Here is a 20034-nt window from a genome sequence, read left to right as displayed (position 1 = left end):
CACACAGAGGTAGAGAGAGAGAGAGAGAGAGAGACAGAGTCGGGTCGGTATATCCTTGCCCTCTGCCTGGCTGCAGTGTCATGCAATATTCACTTGAATGAATTACCTTTAATTGATGCAACATATCCAAAACAGATATATACTCGTATAAAGGAGCTCTTGGCCCGAGCCAGAGCCAGAGGCAGGCTCCTTCTGGCCATAAATTGGCATTAAATATTGAGGGCTATTACCTAACTGAAAAGCCAGACAAACCGGCCAATGGCCATGCTAACTGGGCCATGAATGGGATTTCCTTCGTGTGTCGAGCATTTGTGTTCAACATTTGTTCTGCAATTCATTAGCAATCGAAAATATTTCAATAACAAATTGGCAAATGAAATCTGCATTTGCATCTGCATGGCCCCAGGTCCCAAGGTGCAACTGACAGAGAGGGCGAGTCCCAAGGAGGGGCAGGGCCCATAACAGGCGCGTGTGTCAGAGCGGGACAGCCAACCATACAAGTTCGAAACTCGTCCAAGGTGTGTAAAGTCAAGGTGACGGATACTATGAGTCTAGATAGAGAGCGGACAAATAATCAACACACAAAATGCAGAAAAGCCTCTCCTTACACTTACACACCTTGCACGGATCTTGCTCTCTCCGCCTCTCATTTGAGCACTTTATCTTCCTCTCTTCCAATTAAACACACTGCGCAATTTGGCATTTTTCTCTTTCAACTAGCGCTCGAAATTTTTGCATTGCCTTTTCGTCACTTATGTTGTCTTTCACCATCTTCCTCCTACGCTTCTCCTTCCACTTCACCAAGCCACTCATCACCCAACTCGCTCGCTCACACACACACACAGCAGAGCGGGAATGATCCGGAAAAAACCAGAACAAATAACTGTATCCTTCTGTTTACATTGGAATGTGCACAGCATTTGCCTAGTGTCTGAACGTCATAATTAAGTTATATTTGCACAGGAAAACCATTGCCAATGACAATATTGAAATAATCGAATTGTTTCTTAACATGCAATTGTTCATGCTGTCCGTACATACCTTGCAACTGAACAAACTTCGCGAGAAAAACCGTTTTTCCCATTGCCTTGCCGCTATGTCAACTCAACATTGCAATGCCCGTCCCGGCCCGGCCCGGCCCGGCCCGGCGCGGCCATAACCAAGGCAATCATAAAACCCGAGAAAAAAAACCGAAAAACAATTGTACACAGTGGCTGTGCCGGCAAAAGAAAGTCAGAGCCAGCAACAAGGAATGCCACTTAACCGCAATATTGCCAAGAAAGATACTTTACTCACTTATACACTGCAACTATGATTTTATTTTAATTCAATTTATTTCACGGGACAAAAAACGCGCGAGCTTAGAGTGAGATGCCGATAGGTACTGAGCTCAGCTGGTAATGCTCTGTTAAATAACAGAGTTAAGGCACGATATCGATATGATGCTGATATCGATCGCTTTAAATTTGAATTCAAATTCAAATTCAAATTCAAATGGTAACTTCTTGTTCCGTGGGGAAAAATGGCTTAATAAAATAAAACGAATTTAATGAAATTTCTTGTGATCATTGATTCGTGGATTGGCCAGCAAGTGCATTGAATGTTCGATGCAATAAAAAAGTTGATTTTATATTCTTTGTTTTGTCTTCTGTTCCCTCTTTGGCCGCATCGACAGCTGCGACTTCCAGAACGACAACGCTGACAAGGAGGAGAACGAGTAGGATGGCAGCATGAACACAGACGCGGACATGGCCTGTCCATTGCTCTCGGCCACTTATCAACGCTGCTGCAATTGTTTTCTTGTAAAAGTCAATTTTTGAAGTGCAGCCACGGAAATCGGAAACGGCAGCAGAGACCCAGCGCTGCAGTTGACCTCATTTCAGATATCCCATTCCCCCCAAGGACCCCAGCAGCAACTGGTTGGACTCCTGCACCTCGAATGGCTTCTGCTGGTCCCCCCGCTCCCCCACTCGCCACTCCATGCTAAGCAGCCATTGATAAATGAGCCGCATTTAAGCATGGTCAGCAGCTGGCTGGAAAATATCAGGCAGCATGAGCAAGAGGCGGGGTCCTGGGGTCCGGCGCTAAATGAAATTCAAAGTCAATCCATTCAGGCGGAAGTAAATTATGTTTTCTTTGCTCACTTGGCAGCAGCACAGAACAACCAGCACCCAGCACCGAGCACCCAGCAACCAGAAGCCAGCATGAGCAGACGAAGATGGAGATGGAGGTGGAGGTGTGTGCCTGTGCCTGTGCTGGGTGCAAAGTGCATGAAACTGAAACGAATTGCAATCGAAAACGGAAACGGGGTCAATCGATATTGTCCATTTGGTGGCCGCCAGTTGGTAATGGCTGCCAAAGGTTAAATGCGGAATAGAACTCGCATACATATGTATATATTCGAGTATCGGTTGGTGTGTGCGTGTACGCCTGCCTTCTTTGTTTCTTCGTGTTCGGTTCGACTTGGGCCACAAGTAATTTTCACAGTTGAGCAAACACTTGAGGAGAAGAACCAGCTGGCTGCCCTTGTTCCATTTTGAATATGCAACTGTCGATTAACGGTCGGACAAGCGTTCGACAGGAAGGATCAAGGGACAGGGCTGCCAACTCGCCTAAGGAGGAGTTAGTAAATCAACCAAAATCGAGGTAAATCAAAAGCTAAATATTTCCTGTACTTTCCAGCTCCCTTTTAAACATTCAAATCTCGATCAATGCAGCAATCGATAGGACGGATCAAGGGACCGGGCTGCCAACTCGGCGCTAATTGAGGGCCATAAAGAGGAGGGGCCTCCATTTAAATGAAAGGAAATTTGCCAAAAATCAACGGAAATCACAATTTGGGTAATTCCCATATTTTGCCAGGAACCAAACGGAAGTCGCAACGAATTAAGCCCCCAAGGTTAATCTGCCACTCAACAAGAGCAGCAGCAAAGCAACAGAAGCACAACAAGCAGTCGGTGGGGAGGCAGGGTGGTGGAACGATAAATTCTGTTTATAATCGAAGAAGAAACAGTCGTTGAGTGCGGGGGAGTTTCAGAAGCAATGAACAGTAAGCGGAAGTGACGCCCTCTGCATACTTTATGTGTTTCCCTCTCTCTCTCGCTCTGTCTCTCTCCCTGTCTCACACACACACTCTTTGGACATGTTCATGCATGCGTGTGGCTGTAATTTCGATTTAGATGCAAAGTGCCAAACGAATCGTGTTAGCCGAGATGTCAGCAGATAATAATCCTTTTCTGTTAACGCCTCCGCCTCTGCAAGTTATAAAATGTGTGTGTGTGCCTGTGGGGGGGGAGGGGGTCTGTGGAAATCTACAATAAATAATGCAAATTTTCGTAAAATCAGGGATTATAAAAAATGCCAAGACTATAGGCAAATGGGGATTCCGTCCAAGAAGGAATTTCGAATGGAAAACGTGCGATCTTATTGGAAGGGAAAATTCATAGAAAGAATTGTTTAAAGAGTTCTAAATATGAACAAATGGAAAATATCCCCTTCAAATAGTATGATTAGCTCCTCTAAGTAACATTTTCTCCACTACTTAGCATTCGTTGTGGATCTTCCATAAATCTCTAAGATGTATACACCCGAAGGGAAACTATATACATTCTTCAAGTCCAGAAGCAAAGTCCTTAAAGTGCCATCAAATATAAGGTGTTATTGATCTTTAGCCTTTCTCTACAATCCCACAAAACATGAAACATACCCCTACGCAATCAATCAATCTTTTAACAGACCAGGCATTACTATTCCTTTATCCAAATTCTCCACAATTGTTCTATATCTCGCCTTGAATTGCTTGACAAAACTTTAACCCCATTCCTCAATTGGTAATACCCCTTAAGAGTCCGCCTTTGACCTTCCGCAATCCGGAACAATGGTTCCATTGAATTGAAGTGAGAATAAAAAGGAATTTAATTGCTGCATTTCCCGTCCCACCTTCCCCTCTATATCAGACGTCTCCATCTGTCCTCGGAGTCGGTGCTACGGTGCCTCGGTGCCCCGGTGCCCCGGTGCCCCGGTGCCTCGGTGCCTCCCTATGCTTCTGCGAGCTTTTGTTGCATGTTCTGTGCCCTGTTTTCCCTGTCCCTCATTTATGCTTTCGCCCAGCATTTTGCCCATACTCTTTGCACTGTTCTCCCTTTTCCCTGTTCGTTTTGTTTCATGCAAAACTGTGTCAAATTTAACGCCTTCGGTAATGAATTTGTAACAACATTTTATTGTTGTGCTTTTGCAACATGGAGACACACTGCAACAGCAACAGAACCAGCTGCAACGTGCCCTGGTCTCTGCCTCTTGCCACACTTCCACCCGAGCCCCTTTTCCCACTCTGCTTAACCCGCATCGTCATCGCCCCTGTCCCTGTCCCTGTCCCTGCCCCTATCTTGGTCCCCTTTCTTCGTACCCTTAGAGAGAGTATGGGATTTTCAACAGTTGTGTGTGGGTATAACTTTTCTTACTGTCAAGATAATCCCACTAAATGCTGTAGATTGTGCTTAGATATGTTTTTACGTACTATAGCAAAAACTGGCTTAAGTCGGACCACTATATCTGATAGATGATAGGGAAACGATCGGTCAAAGAGGAACTCTTAAAAGATACAAATCGGAACCCTATATCAGATAGCTGTCATAGCAACTATCGGTCGAAAGAAGGGTCTTTATATGATCTTTGTATACAATCGATCACCCGAAAAAAAAAACAATCCTTGCTAAGGACAAAAAGTGTTTCATTTCATCCCGGCCCAATGACTATATCCAATATACCCCATGGGAAAAACGCATCGAAAAAGGGTATCCAGTGCTTCGGCAGCCGAACGTACCCATTTATTTCATGTTGTCTCTGTTTTTGTTATGCCACAATGAGAAGAAATAAAAACAAGAGGCGCACACACACATGAAAACAAAAGCACAAAAGTGTGTTAACAAGGCAACAAGAAGTGGCAGAAGAATGAGATGGTGGAGAAGGGGGAGAAGGAGCAGGCCAAAGGAGATGGAGATGGAGAGTAAGGACATCCAAGGAGAGAGCAAAGGACACGGACCGGCATGGAAGGGCTGGCTGCGAATGGATGTCTCCTGAGGAACAATGCGTTTTGCATTTTAGCAACAATTTGACACAAATTAAAATGTGCACAAAAAAATAACAAGAAATAAAAAGAAAGAGAATGCCAAAAGGCGGACGAGGAGAAGCGGTGGCGAAAAGGAGACAAGCAGTAATTGAAGAGGGGAAGCAGTAGATGGAAGAGGAAGTGTTTGGTAAAGGAAATTAGGATACGTGTGTGTGTGTGTGTGTGGGGGAGTGGGGGCGGTGGCGGGGGCCCCGCTCCAGAGGTTCCTTTTTGCACACCACACGCATATCCTGGCACATGCCTCGCATATTTTAGTCGGCTCCAACGGCTGGTAGTCTTCAGCTGCTGCCACTCCTCCACTGCCTCCACTGCCCCTCTGCCCCTCTTCCTCTCCCATGTGTCAAATATTTGTCGTTAGTGTGGGCCTGGTTCTGGTTCTGGTCCTGGCCCTTGGCTGTATCCATCCGTCCGTCTTCATTGCTGGCTTCCCTCTGTCACTACCGATCCTTGCCCCCATTCGGGCCCCCACCCATCCTCCATGGCCTGCTGCACACCTGAATGAGTCCCCTGGTGTCGTGGGCCTCGCGGCTGTCTGTCGTCTGTCCTGTGTCCTCTTCATTTGACTCTGTTTCCTCCAATGAAGTGGAAATATGTCAACAGGCAACGGAAGTTGGCTCTAGAAATAACAAACAGCAACAGCAACAACAACAACAACAAAATACAGTGCAAATTCAGTGAAAATGTTGGCAAATTTTCCTCTATTTCTATTTTTTTTTTTTTTTTTCTTTTTTTATATCATTTTTTTTGTCGTTTTTCAGCACATTTCACATACGCTCTGTTGGCCAGGGCATCAGGTATTATAGCAGTTCGAGGCTGGGCGAGGGGGGGGGACTCCTATGAATCCTATGACTCTTTTTCTACCTCTGTTTCTGCCACTGCCACTGCCTCTACCGTTTCTGCCACTGTTTCTGCCTCTGGCTTCGGGCGAAATAAAACTAGTTGACACACTTAATAAAGGGATAAAGGGTATGCGGGCAAAGAGCTAAGGATACATGACAATCTGCATGGCATCTCCATGGGTGGATGGTTGGATAGAGGCAGTGGGACCCGAAGGACAACTGAAATGGCTCTAAGCATCAATTATTTCTCATTTTGTGATGGTGTTTATATTACGAGGATTTGTTACAGAAATCACTTTAAGCCATCGTTTTGTATCATTATTTGATGCTCTATATATAGTAAGTGAAATACAAAAGTTACTCAACAATTATTTGTCATTTATTTGAAGAGCTAAGATCTAAGATCCAGTAACTTGCCCTTTTAGAAGACCGCCCGCCGTCGAAAGTGCATCTCGAAGTCATTATATATGTAGCTCTGAAAGTCTTTCATCACTTGCCCTTAATCCTTAATGTACTACATATATTCACGGGGTGATTCACGATAATGAGAGCGCGTCGAGGATTTCAGCAACTTCGTAGCAATCGGAGTGCCAGTGGCAGAGGCAGAGGCAGTGCCAGTGCCAGTGCCAGTGCCAGTGCCAGAAGCGGAGGCCAGTTTCCTGATTGTTCCGATCCTGTCCGTACTCCCATCCGGAGGGGGTCCTGTTTTTGTTCCTTTTCCTGTTACTGTTGCAGATTGTTGCTGTTTTTCGTATCTTCCGACTGTTTCTGTGTCCGTGTCCGTGTCCGTGTCTGAGTCTCTGTTCTCGTTGTCGCACTTCCGTTGCGCGCTGTTTAACTTTTTGTGTGCAGTGACATGAGCGCACATAAATCCGACCCTCGAGGAGGTCCAGCTATGGCTCCAGGACCTCCTCCTTCTCCTCCTCCTCCTCCTCTGAAGGATAGAGGATGGAGTGGCGTACAACTAGCGAAAGATTTGTTATACTTCTTCTGTGTCTGTATCTGTATCTGTGGCTGTGTGTGTGTGTGCGTTACCCATCCTCTGCGCTGACCTTCTCGCTTGGTTATATTTCTGTTGGCATTTGGAATTTGCCATTTATCTTTGGCTTTATGCCAAAACAGAATTACCAAAAGGGAAATGCTTATTTGTTAAGGAGAGACAGGGAGAGAGACAGTGCCACTGTGTGCCATAGATCCCTCATAGATATGTATGAGGATTCGGCGACCTGCAATAAAATGCGAGAGTTTATCACGGCCCATTTGGACAATTCGCTCGGCCAAATAATTCAGTACACTTCATTGGGCTTCTGGCCCTCTGCCCCACTCATTAGAACACACACACACACACACACACACACACACAGGCAGAAATTTTCAATATGTTTACTCTTCTCCCCGGAAAAACAGCGGAAAATCGCATTAAAATTATAGAAATTATTGGGCGATCGGTGTCGTTGTTTTGACAGCCACAAAATGTAAAAACAATTGCATAATTTTATTTAATTAGCGGCCTGCACACACACACATACACATGTGCATATGTACATATGTATTGGGGGCAAGCTCTAAAGCAAACAATATCTCATAATATATTTTAACAATTTTCGGAATGCTGTGGCACGAATATTGGACGGCCGCTAAATGGCGTTCAAATAAATTTTGGAAATAATTGCACGCTAAATGAAATGAAAGCAGGGACGTGGAAAGAGCAGCTCGAATTGATGAGAAGGGATGGCCAGGGCCAAAAAGAAACTTCATTAAAGCAGTATTTATTTAATACAGCGATTCGCCCACTAAATGGCATTGGAAATGGTTCGTCTATGCATAGGATATGTCCCCACAGTCGACTGTGTGTGGACCCCGTGCTCATTAGCGAGAGCTCTGTACTTTAATTATGGCCGTTGCTCACTTGCAACATTGAAATATCTACGCATATGCCACATTGTAGCCGCATTTCAAATTGCAAAATTCCATTTCCATGGCGTGATTGCCAATTTTATGGACAGATTTGATGATTTACAAAGTGCTCGGCTGCACTGAAAGAAAAAGGGCTGAGAATCGTAGAGTAATCGGAATTAAATAGAAAACCATATTAGTTTTTTCGATTTCCTCTGAGGGGGCAAGCACTCGCTTCTATTTATATATATATCTCTTATTATGTCTATTAAAAGAAATCACTTCAGTGGTGGCTCGTTAAAGCAAATCATTGCCTACTTTTTGGGGGGATAATGCAATTTCCATTTGCAAAGATTTATGCAGTTTTCATGAACTAAATCGAATGCATCTTTTCGCTACCGATTAGTCACAGATATTTTCCATTAACACTATAATAGTTAGCCTAACCCAGTGACACAAATTAACGCCATTTGTGGGCCTGGCTTCTAATGAATTACACATGAAGCGCGGGGTGGGCTGTGGGTGGTGGGGGGGCGACACACAGACACTGCCTCTGGGCCATGTCGGGACTAAGTCGGGGTTAATCCCTCTCCGAAAGGCAATAAAATATATATGTGTGCATTAAGAGTGGGAGTATATGTATTTGGGTTTATTTATGCCCAGCATATGCCAAATGCTGTGACAATGTTTTTTGCCTAATTAGTGCTCATATCCTCGCCCTCGCCCTCTCCCTTCCCCTTTTTGGGGAATACTTGTGTGTATTTTCCAATTTACAAAGCCAAAAAGATTGCCAAACCAAATGGGGAAAATGTGAAATGCAAGCGGGGAAAAGCCATGAAAATCGATTTGAACCAGGCACCGAAAGCCCATTAACATTTGCACTGACCCACCCGCCTCCTCCCCCTCGCCCCCCCAAAAAAGGGCCATAACCATAATTATAAATGGGCGGGGGCCAAAGGGTGTTATGCCGGCCAGAGATCCCCATCTGCACCGCTCCGGTCACACATGCAGCGATTTGTCTTTTGGGTAAATCCTCTAAGGCCATTGTCAAATGCTTTTGGCCCCTTATCGGCGACTGGGACGAGGGGACGAGGGGACGAGGGGACGAGGGGACGAGGGGACGACGAGCTTTAAGCCCGGCTCTAAAGTCGACTTGACTCGGAAATCTGTTATGGTTGTTGATGTTGGCAGTCCGCTTTCTCTTTCTCTGGTTTCCCTGCTTGTTGGTATACCCTTTCAGCGGGAATGGGGCTCTTGAGCGAATTTAAAGACAGAATCTTCCGGGAGTAGCGCAGAATAGCATTCGGTTCATTCTCCTATGTTGGGCACTCTTTCTTTGGAAGAAGCAGTGACCCTCCTCTTCCTTGCTGGCCAGTCTATGCCTCTAAGATCGAATCCTTAATCCCTTAAGGGTATACAGGGCTGCGCCTTGAAGGCTAATCCTACTTTCTGTTTCTTGTTCGTGTTGGCTAACAAATGGCTAGCAATGCGCACAATTGCAGGCAATTCATCTTGGAACACCATCTCGCAATTGTTCGCTCAATCGCGCGACAAAAAACGCAGCAGCAGTGGCACGGGGCACGGGGCAGACTAAGGGGCAGACGTAGCACCAAAGGATGAAGTCCTAGCAGAATCGTATTTATCGATTGAGCTCCATCAGCCGCCGCGTCGAACACACACAGTTGAAGGTCCCTCAATTTTCTCTCATTCACTGTTCACAGCCCTCAGTCTCATTCATCTCCGTTTCTTTCTCACTCTATCTCTCTCTCTCTCTCTCTCTCTGTCTTTCCGTGGAAATTCTCAGCTTGCCGCAGTCGCGCAGCCATTGAGTTATGGCAAACATGCGGCATAAATTATGGCTCTGGCAAAGAGGCTGGGGCCTGGAGGCTGGGGCCTGGAGGCTGGGGGCTGGGGGCTGGGGAATAGCGGCTCCTGAAGGCTGGCTATCACTGTAGGAGGTTGATTTTTTTCAAATCATAACATTAAAACCTCAACGAGATCTACCTTTACGTTGCAGTTAAGAAATACGTTTGTTTCCATATTCATTCAATCACAGTCTTTCCTCAGCATTCAGTAGCGCTTCAGGTTTCCTCATCTAATACTGATTGTTTCTCAAGTCTAGTGATTTTTTCATTCAAATTGTCTGCTTTTGTATAATTTCCGTGGTGTTACAGAAGCTCTCATTGATCCTCTGACGGGTCATCGTAAATCGGCCATCACGTGAGTAGAACTTTGAAATTCGATACCACAATAGATACTCCTGGCACACTCGCACTTTACTAGGTCTCTAACTCTCCGAAGATATTCCTCTACCGAAGCGATATACAGTCTGCACTCTGAAATCAAAGCTCTATATCTACCGATACTGCGTATCGATTGTAGTGTCTTTTCAGCACCTGAACTGTAAAGGACTAATGCCTACAGATTCCCGGCCAGATGCCAACAACATCATCGACTCCTCTAAACTCCTCCCAACTCAAAACTCCCCCTCGAAAGTCATACAAGCGACTTCTTCAAGACGAAGGACGAAGGCTGTGCCTCTGGGGCAGTAATAGCGAAAGTGGAAATAAAAAGAAAGCAAATAGGACCCAAGACCTTTCACCTAGTACAACAAAAACTGACCGAGGCCAAAGGGGGGGAAGTTAAGCCTCAAATCGTGCCATAGCTTCAACAGTTCAAGATGGAAGACATCGCTCCATATCGTAAGTCCAGTCCAGTAAGTTTTTAGAAAGAAATGATCTGCAGCAATTACATGTCCTTTTTCGTAACACCTAGTGTATTTTTGTATAATTTTTGATCCCTAATCGTCCAAATGTACTGGGCAGAAAGACACAATGGAGTATGAAGTGTGGCGAACGCCTTAGAAACATGAGAGGCACACAGACAGGCACATTGTAGGGGTAGTAAGTCTTCTGAAAAACCTCAACCGCATTGAACTGGTTGTTCATCACCGCCGTGCAGTTGCAGTAGTACCAGGGTATACAGGAGAAGGATCAATAGGAAGAGCAGCTGAAATAATAGCAGAAGGAGTAACGGCAGCAGTAGGTGGAGGTGAAGGCCTCAGGTGAACTGGCAGGAGCCACAGGAGAGCAGTAGAAGCTGGAAAAGGAACAATAGCACAAAACCATCAAACAGAGCAGCAAAAGGAGAAGCTTAAGGATGGAGTAGCGGAATGAAAAGCAGCAAATCGAGAAGCACAAGAAGTGGGGAAAAGCAGGAGAGCGAGCATTAGGAAGAAGTAAGAAGGCTGCCCAGCAGAACAGCTCCCCAAGGATGATGTTTTTTGGTTTGACTTTAACTATCAGTTTCGGGCAGTGGATCAACTATTAAAACTCTTAAATTAGGCAACTATAAAACCGCCTTCGAGTCCATCGTACACGTACGTATTTCCGCCTCCGCCTCATTAATGATTGATTTGTGCCCACATATTGTGCCTCGGGTATCCTTCACCTCTTAAATGGCTTTCTCTCTGGGGCATTTGGAAAAACCCTTAACTGCCTCATAAAGCACGAGCACCCGGTCCGCTGCCGTGTGTGCCACATGCCGTATGATTATTGCGTATACGCAACGGGGTCACTTTAATATGATGAATTATGCATGGTGCATGAGGGTGTATTCATAATCATTTCGGTGGCTAACCCTGCCTCTCCCCTCTTTGTCTCTCGTGCACGTGGAAAATCTGCGCTCATAAATGTTTAACGCACCTGCAGCGGCCCTGAAACAAGACAAAAACCCCAGAGCCAGAACCAGAGCCAGAGCCAGAGCCATAGCCAGGGCCAGACACAGACAGACAGAGCCGTTGGGGCAGCTGTTTCATCCATATCACACATACGCCATGTGGCATACATAGCAATGATCCCCTTTTTTCTGACCGGCTGCTGCCGCTGCTGTCGATGGTGTTTATTTTTAGCCATTCCCCAAGGGAAGGCTCTTGCTCCAGGTACGAGACCACCATATTAGCCGCCAATCAATGGGGATAGTCCCCTTGGGGAAGGTCTCTTACCAACTTTGTATGGGGTGTTCCTTAACACCTTATCTCTTTCAGCTACTCTGCCCCTTGACCCTCAATGTGACCCTCCCTCCCAGCCGCTGTGCTCCCTTAACCCTCTACTGCGCTGCTGTCCTGCCTTAACCCTCTCTACTCTCTACTCTACGCTCTCCTTATTATAGTTTCATGTATTCAAAGCATAAATCACATGAGAACCCGTTGAGACACGTCGTCATCCATCCATTCCTTCCTTCATTCATTCGTTGGTTTGCTTCTTTCATTCATTCATTCACTCGCTCATTCGTTCGTTCGTTATTTATTCATAGCAAATGTTGCTACTCAATGTGGCACCACGCTCACTCTCCTCTTTAGGTGCTGATGGTTGCATGAAAATGTACAAAATGTTTTTGGGCTTAAATAAATACGTAACAAACCTCAGTGCAAAAACCGAAGCGTAAAGCCCCGGCCGCAGTAACAATGCGTCGCTTGTCGCTGTTTTTGCCTCCTGCAGCCACCCCCCATGCGCCCCTTGCAGCCACAAACAGAACCCTCTACCCTCTCTCTCTCTCTCTTGCCATCATCTAACAAGCATCCAAAGCCCCTCCATCCCACCACATCTTGTTGTTGTTTCTAGAGGTACGGGTACGGTTACGGGTACGGGTACGGGTACGTGTGTGTTTAGCGTAGCGTAAAATAAATCATTTTGCTGCGGTAAACACACAAACACACACAGAGAGAAAGAGATGGAGCGAATCATAGAGATTCTCGAAGAGAACGACAGGGGTAGAGGGGGGTGGGGGGGGAGAGATTTTGCGATTGCATGCTACAAATTGCCAGCAGAAATCTCTCTTCTGTTCTTCCCTGTTAAGCCCCCAAAAAATTAGTTGAATGAATAAAAATGAGTCATTTGTGCAGAAGAGCCAAATTAAGCAGTGGAAATCAGTGGGAGAAACTTCACACAGGATACTGGCAAATGGGTGTATCTGTGTGTGCGATAAGCCGGCTTAGCCAGGCTCTCAATTTCGACTGAAAAATGTGGCGGGAAAGGCTCCAGATTATATGGAAAATTAACTGAATAAAGATAGGCGGCAACATAGGAGGTTAACAAAAAATGTCCAGAGAAAGCTCCACTTATTTTCCTTTTTCCTTTTTTTTGGTGTGTGATGTGTGATGAAAATGAGCCACAACTAGTGGTAGATGAAAGGTTTATTTGTGAAGTTTAAGAGCAAAAATAAGGTTGCCACAAAACTTTTGGCAAATTTCTGTGCAAGTCAGTTGAAATTTCTGTGTACATTTTCAAGGGAATTTATAATAGAAAACTTTGAAGAGCTACTAAAAATATGCAAAACTTGTGGCAGATGGAAACTATACAAAAACTGAAAACTTTGAATATATTAAAACAGATGAAGATATGCTACGGGAATGGTTACAAACTTGTTTAGAAATCTCTGAAGCATACAAACACAGATAAATAGCTTTAAGGATCTGGAAGTATTCGGAATACAGGCATATGTAATCTTTCTTAAATGTAGAGAAAGGGATACTTTCCGGTTTGTGTGTGTGTGTTTCAAGGGCTTTTACAGATATACAAATAATAGTAAGCAAATGAATCTCTCTCCTCTTTATAACCCTTTTTAATTCACATATAATATACACTATTTTATCCGAAAAAACCCAAAACAAAACAGCTGCCGAGTCAAGCGGAAAACCAGAAACAAACCAGCAAAACCCAAACCACAGAAAATAATTTATTCCAACTGAAAACACATCGACAATTAAACAGTATTTAAGCTACAAAAAAAAACTAAAAAAATTGACTACAAAAACTACACAAAATTAAACCCGAAAATAAAGCAAATAAAGCACCTTCAATAAAGGAGTTTATAATCCAGCAGAGAATCGTTAAAAAATGCAAAAAAAAAAAAAAAAAAAGAAAAATCTATCAAAAAAGTGGGATACAATTATGAGGGAAATGTTAGGTTTAAAATGAAAGAGAAATATAATAAATACTCGTAGAATTACTGCTCGTTTTCCCTGCAGCCACATGGATGATGAAATTACTCCATTTGATGAGCGGGAAATTTATTCATGACATTCCCTAATTAACTTTTACGCACTCGGAGTGGACTGAATAGCGATACCAGTCGATCCATGGCCATGTGTTCCGTGGACATGGCTCCTACCTGTGGAAGGACCTCGAATTGTGCGTAATTCAATTGCCCTAAGCCCCTAAGGGGGGGGGGGCGGACTGGTTCCGGAATCAACTGACCGGAAGCACTAAAAGCTGCCTGGCTGCCTGCACAAATATAATTAAAATCGTCCTGCTCCTGCTCCTGCTCCAGCTCCAGCTCGCACTGCCAGGCACCAGTGGAAAAAATATATAAATAAAAGCGTAGCACAAGAGTAAAACTTGTCATTTAATTTGCCTCGATGCTGGTCAAAGCGTAGCGATTTCTGAGGCAAATTGATGAAGGGTGACTAAAAGCTGGAGAAATTCAAGATGGAAACTGGAACTCAGGCGAATCCATGGGACACTTCCCCACGGTGTTGCCTTTGGCTTCAGTTTTGGCTTTGGCTTTGGCTCCTCACTCGAGGGTCCTGAAAGTTTTTGGTTTCGATTTCTCTTCCTCCAGAGGAGGAGAAGTTTCCGCGAAGCTTCGCTGAATTTTTCCCTCTTTTCTAGTACTCCAATTGTGCACCCAATTTCTAGCTTTTTTCACCATTTTGATGTACCTTTTGCCCCCTTACTTCCTCTAACCTTTTCTTTGCCCTTTTGGCCAACCTTTTCCGGAATCTCCTCTTTGTATCTCCCGTTCCTCTGTGGCTGTGGCTGGGTCCCATTTTGTTGTTGTCAATTTCAAATAGTGCACGAATGTTGTGTTATTTCCGTCAAAAGAGTAATTAAACGTACAAAGCAAACGACATTTCAACACATTCCTGGGCTGGAGAGCGGGCAAATTGGAGCCAGCAGACAAAAGCGAGGGTTGCCACAGAAGTTTGATCGAAATTTATCTACCGTATAACTCAGATCTCAGGGAGTCGTTGAATTAGACAAAATTCACTTAGACTAAAATTCAATGATATGTAGTAAATGGTATATGTATCCTTCATTTAAAGATACGTACGTTTCTCCAGACAACGTTTTTGATAGGATTTAGTGATGTTCCTCTCTATCCTCTTCCCATCCCCATTAAAATGGAATTCCTTCACAACTGCTGAGCTTCACCTCGCTCTGACATACCGGCATTTGTCCATTTGGCTTCATTGCCGGCTTCTTAGGGGCCCGGCGGTCATTGTGGCTCAGTCCGGCTCTCTGTGGCCTTCACACAAGACAGCAACATCGGGCAGAAACAGCGGGGGGAAATGAGGTGAACAACGGGGTGGGTGGGGTCGCTGCTGTAACTAAGGGTTGGGGTGGAAGGTGTGTAAAGGTGTCTAAAGGTAGAAGCCAGGCAGCCAGAAGGCAGAAAGGTTGTCAGTAACCTCCTGAGCGCAAAACATTGTAAATAAAATGCAAGAGGATTCTGGAGGGGGACTCGAGCAGAGATGCAACAGAAGGGGGGGGGGGGGGGGGGGGGGGCGGCGCAAAGGTGTGGCAGTAGGGGGAGGAGGTACACGGCATCCGAGAGGCAGAGGGGATGTCCGAGAGTCGTGTGTCTGGCTTGCTGACCTGCGGCGCTTTTGTGTTAATTGCGGTTGCATTTAATTACAGTTCGTTGCAACGTGGCCCCCTCTCCCTTTCCCTTTCGCACACACACACACACTCCCACTGTCTCACCTTTTCGTACCCCTCTGATTCCACATGCACATTCCCTTCTTGCACTTGCAGGACCTCTGCTAAGCTTTTAATTAAAATTAAAAATATTTGGTCTGCTTTGGCTGCTTGACTCTTGACTCTGGCCATGTTTGATATGTTGGCCATAAACCAACTTGCTACATTTCTGTGTGTTTGTGTGTGATTGCTTAAGATTATGTGTTTGTGTGTGTGCAACAATATTTACTCAAGAAAAACACAATCCGAACCCTTACCCAAGGGCCCCCGGTTACACGGTTACCACAGCCACAGCTCAATCAAATTTGTGTGTCCACCTTTATTTGTACACCGCAATGATCTCCAAAATGCTCACATAGGTGCCCACAACCCCACCAAAGACCCCAAAGCAGAGCAAAAGTATATTAATGATTAGTTTTATGCGGAGCGGGCCATAGCCATGCTCGTACTGGACGCAGATCTGCAGCAATGCCGGGAAGATGAGGCCCAGGATGGAGAGACAAAAGGAGCCAACCAGCGACAGGAAGACCGAAAGATCTGGGATGGCAATGGCACAGGCAACTGCAGGAGGGAGAACAGATTTAGAGATACCTCTAAAGGTAGCACCAGTCGGAAGAACTTACATGTCAGCAGCACAATGATAGCCCTGAAGATCAGTTCGTACAGTGAGTGCCTTTTGGTGTTCTTGATTCTTGGGCTCACGTACTTGCCCCACAGTATGTGGGCAGTGACATAGCCCTGCAGGGCATACGATATCCAAGTGGTAATAGCAAAGAAGATCTTCACCACCTGAGCGGGTCTGAGAATGCACACAGAAATACAGATAAAGCATGGATGACAAAGATATATAACAAAGAAGAAAACTCACATATCCCACTGTGGAATATTAAGGGTAATGCTACCGAGGGCATCATCGCCATATTTCCAATAGCCAAAGAATCCCAAGAGTACATACAGACCTAGGACAATGGACATGCCCCAATTCATGATGCCACAAGGCTTCACAAAGTCCCCAGGCGTGGCCATGTTCTCCTCAATTGCGAGGATCTATTGGAAGAAGAAAACTATTGATAGAATATGAATATATATATAGTGTTGTAGATATAGAACCGACCACTCCCACAGCCTCCAGAGCGAACAACACAGTGCCGAAGAAGGTGGGAAGTTCCGTGTAGGACACAAAGGCGTCACGTTCACTCAACGGTGGCAAATCCTCAAAGATGTAATACAAAATGATACCGAAACCTAATCAGATATGGAAAGGGATATATCGGAAGGGTAAATGGATGAGCAATTCCTTTGGAGACTCACCCACAAGCAGGAGCAAATTGGCGGCACTGGAAAAGGGAGCCAACACCTGCAGATTCTTGATGCTGTAGATCAACAGGAGGGGCACAATCAACAGGCACATATGAAGACGGACATCCCACACCACGAGATACTCATCCACCAGCTGCTTAATGCTCTCGGCGATGAAGACCACATAGACACAACAGATGCCAAAGTGATAGAAGGCCAGAAAACCATCCACAAAGGGTCTGAAACAAATCAAATTATAGGAAGGATTTCCTGAGCGAAGGAACACACATACATGGCAATGGGAGCCAGACAACGAAGCCATGGTGGACCCTGTTTAAGGCCCAAATTCATGGCCTCCGAGAAGCTGACATACGGCACCTTCTGACGCTTGCATAGGATATACATGCAGCTGATCTGCAGGGGAATATATACAGATATTAGAAAAGTCTTACCTCCACGAAGGGCTTACCCACCAAAATATGCAGACAATAGAGCGCCAGAAGCCCAATGATCAAAGTGAGGATCGTTCCATTCACATAACCCGCATGGGAAAAGGCACTGGGCATGGCCAGGACCCCAGTGCCCACAGAGGCCTTCAGGAAATGGGCAAAAGTCTGCCAGTTCCTAAGGAAAGATAATGTTTTGGCTAACCTCTGGAATATGCCATGGAAAAACACTCTACTTACGTTGTCGGATTCTTCACATTCCGATTCAGATGCGGATCGTAATCATCGCTGCTGACATTCGAGGGTTTTGTTGGCCCAGTTGATTCCCCATTTGTTGTCGTGGGGTATATGATGGCCACAGTTTTTATAGTATCAGTCCTATCAAAAGAGCAATCAGAACTTGTTTGTGAAGCGATTTGATTGATTGATAAGTGTTTTGCAATCCCCACAATAACAATCGTCAATCAATAAACCGTCATGAGAGGGTTCTCTAGATAAAAAACTCCCCAAACCATTAAGATATATAACCGAATTAAATGGGATTTTGATCGAGAGCAGTGTCTTGTCATTTCAGTTAGCTAAGAGTTTATAATGATGATGACTCACTGCATCCTGATAGATAGGGGCCCGAAGGTAGCGCACGAGTATTTGATAAAGCTACTATTTGAGCTCAGTCGTATAAATCTTTTATCACACGGCGATAAAACCTCTGAAAAGACAACAGGTACATATATGGTACAGTGCGATTGCGATTTCCTGCTTGGGAAAAGAGGGAGAGATCTTCTTCAAACGAGAACCGAGTGCTGGGCCGACCGGGCGGATACTAAATTTTGGATCCCCGTCGAAGCCGCTCAAGACCTCTCGTTCACGAAAAACATGTTGATAATCTTAAAAAGATAATTACGGCTATACGATAATAAGCAAGATCAGAAACGTTTAAGAACGGGTATATAGGGGAAGAGAACGTAGCCAAAACGATATGGAATATATGGCAAAATACTATGTGCACTTTGTGTTAAAAGAATATTTGGGAGAACCAAAAAGCAAACAAAAGTAAACCAGAATGAAAGCCTCAACCAGTTTTTGGCTCGTTTTTGAACCCCCGCCAGAAGTTCAACAATAATTAATTAACAAATACGTTTTGGCTTATTTTTATTTTGATTTTTATTTGAAGAGAGAGATCTTTGAAAAAAGCTTCTGCAGGGACAACCACCATTAAGCTTTTCTCGTAGTCGGGCCTCACGCCAATATCGTTGCTATTTTCGCTGTTGCCAAATCAGCTATTTTCACAACCGCAAAAGGAACTACAAAAAACAAAATTTGAGGTTTACGAAAAAAAAACTATTTATAAAAGAGGCTGCAGATAAATTACCCTGCTGTTCATTATATTTGAATGCATTAATAGGTCATATATTATGTTGTCTTTTTTAATGAAAATTTCGTTTTGTTGCATTAAATAAGTGTTGCCTCTTCTTAAATATTTTTTTAAATTATTATTTTTTCTTTTAAAAAGCTGGCAGCACCGCACTCCAAAAGCTTCGACAAAAGCTTTAAGGTGTTGTGTTTTAATGGCTTTTGTACTTTATAAAATCTTGTCCCCGCAAAAAGCTGGCGTGCAGGGTGACCGTTAACGGTATTTTTAATACTTTTCGGTCATTTTTTAGGTCAAAATTAAATCGATGGTATGTTTACGGTACATTGGTATTTTTTGTCAATATCATCAATCATCAATCACCGGAATATCAAAATTGAGGAATATGTATAATAAAACTTAATTTCGTCAGTATATTTACGGTATATTTTTAAAATTGGACGGTATATTTTGGTATATTTCTGAGGGTCGGACGGTATATTTTAACGATAAGTCGGCTGTCACCAGTGTTGCCATTTTAGCTTATTTTTATTTAAAAGTTAATTTAGCTTATTTTGGCTTAAAATAATTAGTACAAAAATATTTATGTTTTTTGATTTTTTTGTAATATTTGTTAATTTTTAGCGATAATGAAATGATAAAAATCATATTTCTTGTTCATATTTTGGTATATCATCCAATTTTGTGTAGAAATGTATAGTCATTTTTCGTTGATGAATTTTAGTCACACTACAGTATTTTTTGCACATTTACATAAGAGAAAATGCCGAAAATGTGTCTTATAATCAAAATTTTCACAATTTCTGGTTAAATTTTGAAGAATTTAAGGAGTGTACGCAATGTGCTAACTGACCCCACAAAATCGTACAGCTTTTACAGCTTTTATATTGCAAAAATTGGGTTCAAGTTGTGCGAATTACGGCAGCATGCTGTCGCTAAAAAGCGTCCAATGCAAGCATGGCACAAACTTACAAAATACCTTTTATTAAAACGTCCTCAAGAAACAGAGGAGCAGGAGGCTGCGGTTTGTTTGTACTGTGCTGAGCACTCGGCCATAGCATAGTGAAGTGGAAAAAATCATGTCATTGCTTAAATAATAAATAAAAATAAAAAAAGGATATCGACAAAATTAAAGTATCCATGATTTTAATGTTCTTTTATGTTTTAAGCTGTTTTTTTTTTTTTTTAATTTTTTAGCTTATTCTAGCTTTTGTTTTTTTTCAATCTAGCTTATGGTGACTCTCAAAATCTGGCAGCACTGGCTGTCACTGGTGTATAGCTTGCGTGCGTGTGT

At 43.9% G+C, this 20034-nt stretch overlaps 1 protein-coding gene across 1 annotated transcript; it reads right to left on the bottom strand.

The window, feature by feature from the left end:
* Positions 1-15922: 15922 nt before the first annotated feature.
* On the bottom strand, positions 15923-18163 carry LOC6599091 (proton-coupled amino acid transporter-like protein CG1139). Its single transcript, XM_026993207.1, has 9 exons — positions 17975-18163; positions 17609-17746; positions 17396-17546; positions 17215-17336; positions 16935-17161; positions 16738-16868; positions 16492-16670; positions 16247-16422; positions 15923-16184 (listed from the first exon to the last, which is right to left on the bottom strand). The coding sequence occupies exons 1-9, from the start codon at positions 17977-17979 to the stop codon at positions 15943-15945; spliced, it is 1371 nt and encodes a 456-aa protein (XP_026849008.1). The 5' UTR covers positions 17980-18163; the 3' UTR covers positions 15923-15942.
* Between the last annotated feature and the right edge of the window lie 1871 nt (positions 18164-20034).

Source organism: Drosophila persimilis, unplaced genomic scaffold (assembly GCF_003286085.1).
Source record: "Drosophila persimilis strain 14011-0111.01,24,50 unplaced genomic scaffold, DperRS2 tig00000808-arrow-arrow-pilon, whole genome shotgun sequence".
NCBI classification, from domain to species: Eukaryota; Metazoa; Arthropoda; class Insecta; order Diptera; family Drosophilidae; genus Drosophila; species Drosophila persimilis.
The sequence above is the reverse complement of the archived record's forward strand: the minus strand, read 5'-3'. Positions and strand labels throughout refer to the sequence as shown.